Source organism: Thalia democratica, chromosome 1 (genome assembly GCF_965202585.1).
Source record: "Thalia democratica chromosome 1, ktThaDemo2.hap1.1, whole genome shotgun sequence".
In the NCBI taxonomy this organism is placed as follows: Eukaryota; Metazoa; Chordata; class Thaliacea; order Salpida; family Salpidae; genus Thalia; species Thalia democratica.
In genome coordinates this window covers 93556401-93566287 of record NC_139165.1, presented here as the reverse complement: position 1 = coordinate 93566287, position 9887 = coordinate 93556401, and the positions used below count along the sequence as shown (strand labels likewise).

The following is a 9887-nucleotide window of genomic DNA, read 5'->3' as shown; positions in this document are numbered from 1 at the left end:
GAAAAAAATTATTTAAGAAAGTTTTAAGAAGATTTCAAAACAATTTTGAGCGTAAAACTAAATTCAACTTTCAGAAGGTGTAAATTAAATTAAAAGTATTCGGCTAAATGCTAAATCGAAAATTCAAAATACATAAAATATGATTTTAAAAGTCTCACAGTACAATAGACAACAAAGCTAATCGTAAACACAGTCAAGTACTTAATAGTTTACAGTGCTTTCAAACTAAGAGTATAAACTTTTATAATGAAGAACAAGAATATTATTTCAAGTTTAAAAGTTATCAAAAAACTACAAACTTGCTTACGGATTAAACATTTTTTGTCATGAACAAAACTGAATAAAGTGAAACAAACATTTTTATGTTTAATTCTTAAAAAGTAAAGTTCTTTTGTATTTTAATATATTTAAAAGTTAAAACAAATGTGCAAATTGTCAAAAAATAAACTTTAAATGAAAAAGTTGAACGAAGCAAGCGCAAACCTTAAAATAGTTTAAAAAATATTAACTTTATGTAAACTTAAAACGAGTACATTTAAAAATAAGTCAAAATTACTCGGACGTTTTTAAATCTACAAACCAAAAAAAAGTCATAGATTAAAAACATTATCACCAATTCACGCGGAACCTGTCTTTTTGATGTGCAGTTGCCTGAACAACGTGTTGAGTTGTTGTTTCCGGTCGTTATAGCAACCGAGGAAGGTGTTGGGCGCGTATGACGTCACATTCACCTCGCTGAATTGCGCGTCATCAACGTACACCGGTCCGTCGTTCCACAGCAAGTCGAAGTTTCCGATCCGCTTCTCCTTACCTGATACAAATAGTTTTGATTTTTAATATAAAAAAAATTAAATTTTTACAATAGATTCTTTGCTTTTGAATGATTTTATTTCGAAGATATTTATTTACTTTTTCAAGCGAGTAAACTGATCTAATAGAAAATCGCCTAAAATTATAAAGATTTTGAGTTGTGGCAGCTTAGAACACTTAAAACTAAACTTTTTTAAACCAATATCGCACGAGTATGCACAGTTTACGCATTTCTTTTGCTGAGATAGTTTATTATATTTAGAAATGTACACAAATAGTATAAAATCAAAAAAATTACAAGTGTTTTTGTGCTTTTGCACGTTCTTTCGAACGTTTTAATTATAACAATTTTTTATTAAAATAATTAATTTTTAAAAAGTTTTGTAAAGCAATTAAAAGTTGTTTCTATTTTGAAAAATCTATGTTTTCCAAAGTATGCTTTTGTGAGCAGCAGAGGATAATTTGTTGAGCAAAGAAAGTAAAGTATTTTTGTATAACAGTAAAATCGTTTCAGAAAAGAAAAATTAACATCTTTATTATGAACTTGTATGGCGAACTTAAAAAGTTTTGAAAACTTGAAAGCTTAAAAAATTAGGAACCACTGTATTAGAGAAGGAAAATTATGTAGAGTTATAAATTAAAAGGTTCATGTAGAAGTTCTACTGAGCTTAAAACTTTTAAAAGTACTACATAAACATAGTACTAAATTTCATATTCTATTAAACGAAAAAATCATAAAAAAACCAAGCCAGTCATTCTTACACGGAATAAATATAACATACGGAAAGATAAATAAGCAAAAATAAATTAAACACCAGTTAAAAATTATATATTTTTTTAAATAAAAGTACAAAGAAAAACTTTATCTTTTTAAATTAAAAGAGAAAATTAAAAGTACAAATCTTTAAAATAAGAAGAAAAAATAAAAACTAAATTTAATTTTAATTTAAAGAACAAATAAAAACCATATATTATTTAAAATAAACAAACCGGTCATTCTTCCCTTCAGATTAACAAAAATAAATTACAATCAACAAACAAGACAAATAAAAAATGATATTTCTAACTTGAACAAAGCAGCAAAAAACATATATACAAAATTCTTACAACTTTACATCCATTTAAAACGAAAAAAATTATAAATTAGCAAACAAGTCATTTTAACAAGGTGTAATACGTCTTCCAGCACCAAATATAATAACAATTTAAGCATTAACCAATTAAATTATCTAACTTTATAAATAATATTTTAATCTTTTTACTTATCTATATAAAAACTAATCGTAAAGTTTCACAGGTTGGTAAACAAAATTTTAAACAAACCAAAAACAAACAAATAAAAACAATATTTTAAAAATTAAAAAACAAATAAAATCAGTCATTCTTACTTTTTCTCAGTACAGAAAAAATATAACATACAGAAAAAAATCTTATAACTTAACATTCAGTCAAAACAAAACAAACAAACCGGTCATTCTTCCCTCCATGTCGACAACGTGCAAGGTGTCTTCCAGCAATCCCGACTTCAGGTCGTAATCTGCCTGGTTGCTGGCGGTTAGTGAGGGCGATGCGTTCACTTCCAACAACCACAGCTTCAGCTTGTCGTCCAACAAAATGTCGTATCCGTACAACTCGAAGCAGTGCTTGTCGTTTATTATGTTCTTTTGCACGCTCTGCAGGCTGAAATAATGTAAAAAATAAGTTAGTTTTAAATGGTGTCGACTACATAACGGTATCTAGTTTTGCACGCTTTGCAAGCTGAACGAAGTTTGAGTTTAGATGATTTGTAGCTGAACTATTTGCTTTGACAGAAAAATAAAATAAATGGTTGTATTACGATGAGCAAGCGTGGTTCTGCAAATGCTTGTCGTTTGTTTTAATTAATTCATTTTTTATTTATTTGTTTATGTTCATTTAAACGCTTTGAAAGCTGCAATTGTAAAATTAAACTTTTATTTGGTTAGAAAAACGTGCAGAATTTTAAATGGATGAAACTAAAACGGGTGAGTCGAATTTTACAGCGCACTAAAAGCAATCTTACATTCAGAAAATGTTCTTCCGCAAGCTTTGTAGGCTAAAATAGCCAAATTTAAATTTTATTTTTCAGTTGTGCAATGGCTACTGGTTTGACTGAAAACTAAATAACAGAGTTTACTAGAACAATATTCCAGCATGATTTTATAGTATAGTAAATTTGCTTATTAGTACTCACTTGTAAGACAATTTAAAATTACGTACTCAACAAAAAGTAAGCATCTAAATCAGGGTTTCCTAAACTGGGCTAAGTGGCTCCCTTGGGGGCCTATGAGCTGTTAAGGGGCCACAGAGGAGTCATGAGGTCATAATTTGAAACTTACACTAGCTAGATATTCAGGACTTGATGATGAAGAGCTAAAAAAAGGTCTTAGGCTTTTTTTTAATGGTAGTTTTTTGAGTAATCTTGTTGGAGGGGGCCATAGCTTTTTTTATTTTTGTTTAGGGGGTCAATTTGAAAAAAAATAGTTTGTGAAACCCTGATCTGAATGGACAAAGGGTCTGAGTAGAAAATTGTACTTTTAACACAAGATTTTGTTAAACAAAATCGTACCTACGAAGCACTTAAGAGGCAGATATCTGCACACTAAAAATACTCTTGCAATGCAACAGCACGAGTATCTTGTAAAACAATTTTTATAGATAAAATAACTTTGGCTTTTATATAAAAGCTTGAAGAACAAACTACAAGCCAGTTCTTATAAAATTCAAATATGTCATTTAAATTTTGAAATATTTTATTTTTTTGTCAAAAGTTTCTGATACAAACGTATGGACCGCAAATTTTTCGGGGTCAATTTTCTTGGAAATTTTAAAATTCACTACACATCTATCTCCTCCTCCATTTTTTAAGCAATTTTCTTTAAATTTTCAGGTAATGTTCCTTACATTAAAAGAAAAAAAAAACGATACCTATGAATTGTAATAACTTCATAAAATAAAAAAAAATATTTCAAAAATTGAAAGAAAATTCTTAAAAAAAAAAAAAAAATTACAAAAAACAATTTAAAGTCTAAAGTAACGTTTTTTTTATTATTTTATAAAAATAAGACTGTAAAATTCTGAAGAAAATTGCTTAAAAACATAGGAGGAGATCTTTTTAAATAAAATAGTTAATTTTTCGCTGTTTTAGTTTCCCTTCCCATAGGGTACCTACTATGCAGCTCGACTTTGACCGGTCATATCTCAAAAAATAGTTTGAATTTTAAAGATAAAAAGCATCTTGAAGCTTAGAAAAAACTCTATTAAATAAGATCAACTTGTAAAAAAGATGGATACCCCCCTATGGCTAAGAAACAAGGTTTACAAATACAGCACACTATAAGTAGTCTTACATTCTGAAAATATTATTCTGCATGCTTTGTAAGCTGAAATAGCAAAACCAAACTTATATACTTAATTACTGCTAATAGTGTAATTGAAATTAAAAAACTGAGTTTTAATAGAACAATATTCAAGCATAACTATACAGTGCAGTAATTTTGCTTATTGTTATTAGTACTCACTTGTAAGACAGTTTAAAATTACGTACTTAACAAAAAGTAAGTATCTGAATCAGAGTTTCCCAAAGTGGGTCGAGTGGCCTCAATATATACAAAAAAAAAGGATCATGAGGAGCAAAGGGAAGGGGGGTCACAGAGGGGCCATGAGGTATTCTGGACTTGATGAGGAGGACAAAAAAAAGGTTTTAGGATTATTTTAATGGTAGTTGTTTCAGTAATCTTGTTAGAGGGGGCTTAATTTCTGTTTAGGTGGCCTATTGAAATAAGTTTGGGAAACCCTGATCTAAATTGACAACCAATTCGAGTAATAAATCGCATTTTGAACACAAAGTTTTTGTCAAACAAAAGCGTACCTAAGAAGCACTCAAGAGGTGGGTATCTGCACACTGAAAATACTCTTGCAATGTTAACAACAGCACAAGTATGTTATGTGTTTAAGAAGAGAGAGCAACTGCTGTATTGGCTTGTGACGTCATATAATAATATTTTCTTTAGTATTATGAATCAAAAACAAAACCACAGGATAGTTGCTAAGGATTTCATACGTGGAAACATTCCGACCCAAAACGAGATTCCTAATACAGCTGGTCGTAATTGTAGCCGCAAAAATATGAGAAAGACAAGAGATGCACTGCAATATTTTAAAAATAAAAACAACGACTAATAAGATATATAAACCAAAATGTGTGTAAAAATGCTGAGCTTCAAAAGAAAATGTCGCATCTATATTAAAAACGAGTGAATTAAATTCCTTAACAGATGAAAATTGCAAACACATGGTTGATTTATATTGATTTTATCAAAAATAAAAAATAGGTTTTATTTTCAATCAAGAGTTAGATTTAAAGTTTTTCTAAAACTAATTTGAGATTTTTCAACTTATAGCTTGTGTTAATTAATTTCACCAACAATTCTTCAATTAGTTACATAGTTTGTAAAGCTATCAAAAGAGTAAGTGGATAAAATTTTCTTGTTCAAGATTTTTATATTGTTATGAGGAAAAAGTGTCACTTGAAAAATTTAGATTTAAATATTCATAGGAAAAGTCTTCAAAATGGAAAATGTTCAGATATTTTAAATTACATTCACATTTTCAATTAAAAACCTCAAACTTTTAAACTGCTTAAGTAATATTTCCTGAAAACTCATTGTCTCTTAAAAAAAAAGGTAATTATACTTTTTGTAAAAATTTAAAGTTTGTAGAAAGTTAACAATAAAAAAACCGTGGTCTGTATATAGGTCTGCAAAGCTTTTTACAAAGCTGACTGTACTGAAAAATCAAAATCAAACTTTTAAACTTTGTAATAAGTAACTTATAGTACTTGAAATTTTCAAATAAAACAAAAAGTTTATTTACATAAAAATACAACGCCGTAGTTCAAACTCTGTATCTAGCTATTTAATGTGATACCTTTCAGTTAGATATTTTTCTCTTGAATGAATGAAATGCTTTATAATAATCTACCGACTTTTTTTATTTCATTTAATACTGATTCATTTGAACATTTCATACTGTCTCATATTAAAATCTATTGAGAAAAACTTTAAACGGTCATTGGTGACTTTTGAAAAAAATCTACATTAGACATGCAGTAAGGTACAACATATCATACATTTTTTAAGATTATAATGTCCCACTTAAAAATCAGTTACATGACAATTCAAATTCGGACAACTCAAATTCTGACAATTCAAATTCTTAAAAAAATATTTAAAAAACTATATTTCAATAAGTGTTATAAATTTGAAAAAAATTAAAAATACATATGTAGATCTTATTAGCACCTACAAGCCACTTTTTCTGTTTTGCTAAATCTTAAATAGTTTTCAAGATTTTTAAAAATACTATAAATAAATAATTTTTTAACTTTATTTAAGCGATATGTCAAAAAATATTTAATGTTTTGCAAAAAGAAAAAATGGTTCGTAGATATTAATAAGATCTATATATGTTTTTTATATTTAACAATTATATATTAATAGTTTAATTGTGAACCTTTTAATTTTTTTTTAAGAATTTGAATTGTCGGAATTTGAATTGTCCGAATTTGTAGTCGTGCACCCTTGAAAATCAGACGTAGTAACATCATACAAAATTAAACAACACCTTTTAACGAATATCTCGTTCATCTCATCGAACATCTTTTCTATCCGCTTGGTGCCGTGCTTGGCGGTCAAGTATTTTCTCAACTGCTGCAGGGACCACTTGCATCCCTTGTCGGGGTCGTAATCGGGAGCAGTTTTCTGAATGGCCACGTTGGTGAGGTGCACGTAGCTGTCGTCTATGCTGTTTGAATGCGTTTGTTTGAAACAAGTTGTATAAAATCAGTTTAATTCAAAACAAAATTTAACTTTTGTTAAAGGATTGTTTGTTTTTTATTTTGATAATGTGCAAAGTATGAGGAAAAAGAACAAGTACTCTTACTTCAAAGTTTATTTTTTTTTTAAATCAATAAGTTTTACTTTAATAATGTAATCAAAACTGTTACAATAAAAAAGAGTGTAAATTTCAAATTACCAAAATTCAGCATGATTAGTTTACAACTATTAACAACAAAAACATAAAAAAACATGTTATTTAAATTGTGAAACAAACTAGTTTATTCGTAATAATTAAAAAAAAAACTTTACAGTTATAATTATAATCTTATAAAGATGAAGATATATTAAAGCCACTATAGAATAATTTTATCCAAAAAAAATTAAAGAAAAACTAAGAAAACTCCAGTCCCTAAAATTAAAACAAATATGTGTTATAAGAAACAAATTTAAACTACTAGCTTACAAAATTTAAACATTCAATATAAAAGCTACCAACTTGTCAAGAGAGAACTGCGTGTTGGAAAATCTGGCAAAGCCGTCTCTGTAGAGCCAGGCTTTGAGTGGGACGTAAGAAGTTACGAGAACGTACAACCTGACGTCAAACTTCTTGCCGCCTATCAGGTAGGGGTTCCCCAAATACCTCTGAACGATGTAGGTCTCCACGTCTTTGGTCTCTTCTTTCTTGTCATCATTGTAATGTTGCTTGTACCCTTGAATAAATTTTAAATTTTATTTACTGGCATATCAAGTTAAAAAATATAAAAATTATTTTATTCTAATGCTGTATAGCTTATGCATGAAGTAATTTTTTTATATGTACACCACATTTGTATGTTATTTAATTTTTTTTTCTATCATAAAAATTATACTACTCCCCTATGGTATTTTATGAATCAATACTTTATCAAAGTCAAGATTTATTACAACTAGTTACTAAATTCCAACTAAATATCATACAAAAAATATCACACCAACCTTCCTTCTTCCACTCTGTGATGTCCCTAAGCTTCCTGAACAGGAATATCCCCTTTCCTTGCGACCTGGCGATCGGCTTCATTATCCACACGGTGCCCGGGTTCCTCTTGAACTCTTCCACGAATATGTGGTACTCGCTGGGCAGCTCGTAGGTGGTGGGAAAGAACTCGCACTTCACCGCCTCCGACTTGGACTCCCTCTCCAGCTGCTTTTTTAGCCTCTTCAAGTTCTTCACGATCAAGTTTTTCCTGTGATAAAAGTGGATTTTCTATAAAATTTCACAAAAACAATTGCTAATGAAAGTTATAACTTTATAAAAAGCCAAAACAAAAATATTGGCGAAAGTCTACAGAGCAGAAGCCTGGACTACTGTATGTGATGAGACAAGCTCAAGTTTAACAAAATGGTTGGTCATACCAATTCAATTATTTGACTTTTGGTAGACTGGGACTGGTTTTGTCCTTATTAGGACTCAGCAGTCAGTCACAACTAAAAAATTTGCAGTCTCAAATCTTCTTTATAAAAAGGCTTGTTTAACATATCAGCTACTAATTTAAGGGTTGCCAAATATTTTTGGTAAACTTTCTCCAGGTTTTCAAAATTTCTCCAGGTTCTTAAAAGTATAAATTTTTGTGTCAATTTAAAGTTTAAAGTTATATTTAATGTAAGAAACTGTGTTAAATAGTATTAAAACATTGAAAAGATACTGTAAAGATACTTTAAATGTGTTTTTTAATGAAAAAATGTTTTGATGATGACAAACAATTTTATGCATATGATAAATATTTTGTGTCAAATCGAACATTACTACTAAACTTTTAGTTGTTAAAATTCCAGATTTTTTCAGGTTTTTTTGCAACCCTGTAACTTTTAAAACATAGAAAACTAATGTACCTGGTCAGTTCAAAGTGGTTTCTGAAGTGGCAAATCTTCTGGTTCTCGCCGAGGAAGCTGCTGTCAAAGTTCTCCCTCAGCCAGGACACGTCGCACCAGTAGAAGTCCCACGCGTCCCCCTCCTCCACCCTCACCCACCCAGGACGCTGCTTCAACACGTCGTTCACCGTGTTGTTGAACGCGCATCTGTATGTTGTTGTTGTTTTGATGTCAGAAAACAAAACAAAACAGATCATTTAAGCTCAGTTTTGAATTTGAAGAAACAAAACTTTTTGAAAAAGCTGTTGTCAATGTACAAAGGATAATAAAAAGTGTTTAGATAATTTATTGCCAATTTCTTAATATAAAGCACTATCAAAATAAATATTAACTTATTGTTGTTCAAGGTGCACCTATATGTTAGTAAACAACATACTATTACTTTCTTATTTGTAACCTATTAATTATTAAAATAAAAATTAATTTAAAATCACTAATATGTTGCAATGTCATAACAAAAATAAAAAAAAAGATTCAGTTTCAAATTTAAGAAATGTTTATTTGTGGTTAAAAAGTTTACTTAAGGTTCCAAGGTATGTAAATATTTTGATAAAAAACACTATTAAAGTAAGTATTTATTTGAAATTTAAACAGTTAGTTGTACCTGTATCTGATGACTCTGTTCTCATTGCTAGTGTTTTTGCGCTGCAGTGTCTTCACTCCTCTTTTCATGTTGTATCATAAATTATATTTATTTTCTGTGAATAAACAGAGTAACTAGTATATAAAAAACTACCATAGTAATTTTTTTTTGTAAAGTTTTTATTCCTTGTTTCATATCTGTTTGTTAATATAGATCTTCATAGAATTTAGGTTTTATCCTAATTAAAAAAATATGACACTTATTTACCATTTACAGGTAAAAATATGTCAAAAGTTTCATTAGGACATTCAAGTCTAAACAAAACAATACACCATTTTGAATTAAGTTAGAAAAATAATTTTTACTTTTTTTTTTGTTGATAATGTAAATTTCAAAAACTAGAATCATTTTTATCGCAACATAATAAAACTTGAAAAAATTTGTCTGCTTTCTATACTTCTAACAATGCTGACAATAACTACTACTTTGCTTGCTCAAGATTACTAATGCTGTTTTATTATCACTGATTGTAGTTATTGTCAATTTATACATTTGTTAAATCATACATATAGTTTATGTATGTATGAGTTTTTATTTATAAAAAACACAAACTTATCTTTTGTTCTTTGTACTTATTGTTTTGGACAATGTAGGAATTTGTTTATTTTAAGTAACATTTTAACAACCTTGTTTTGTTTTGTGGATTTCCTTGTTAAAAATTAAATTTT

At 28.8% G+C, this 9887-nt stretch overlaps 1 protein-coding gene across 1 annotated transcript; it reads right to left on the bottom strand.

The window, feature by feature from the left end:
- Positions 1 to 476: 476 nt before the first annotated feature.
- On the bottom strand, positions 477 to 9248 carry LOC145841249 (putative tubulin polyglutamylase TTLL9). The gene is made up of 7 exons (XM_082948618.1): positions 9181 to 9248; positions 8538 to 8723; positions 7644 to 7891; positions 7165 to 7378; positions 6454 to 6633; positions 2279 to 2490; positions 477 to 811 (listed from the first exon to the last, which is right to left on the bottom strand). Exons 1-7 carry the CDS (start codon positions 9246 to 9248, stop codon positions 618 to 620), a joined length of 1302 nt encoding a protein of 433 aa, XP_082804744.1. The 3' UTR covers positions 477 to 617.
- Between the last annotated feature and the right edge of the window lie 639 nt (positions 9249 to 9887).

Bases quoted from the DNA above. Each gene is read 5' to 3' on its own strand.
- LOC145841249 (XM_082948618.1), bottom strand. From the start codon at position 9,248: ATGAAAAGAGGAGTGAAGACACTGCAGCGCAAAAACACTAGCAATGAG. The intron at 7,892-8,537 runs GTACATTAGTTT...CTTTTATCACAG, and splicing joins AACCACTTTGAACTGACCAG to GAAAAACTTGATCGTGAAGA. The intron at 6,634-7,164 runs GTTGGTAGCTTT...GCATTCAAACAG, and splicing joins ACGCAGTTCTCTCTTGACAA to CATAGACGACAGCTACGTGC.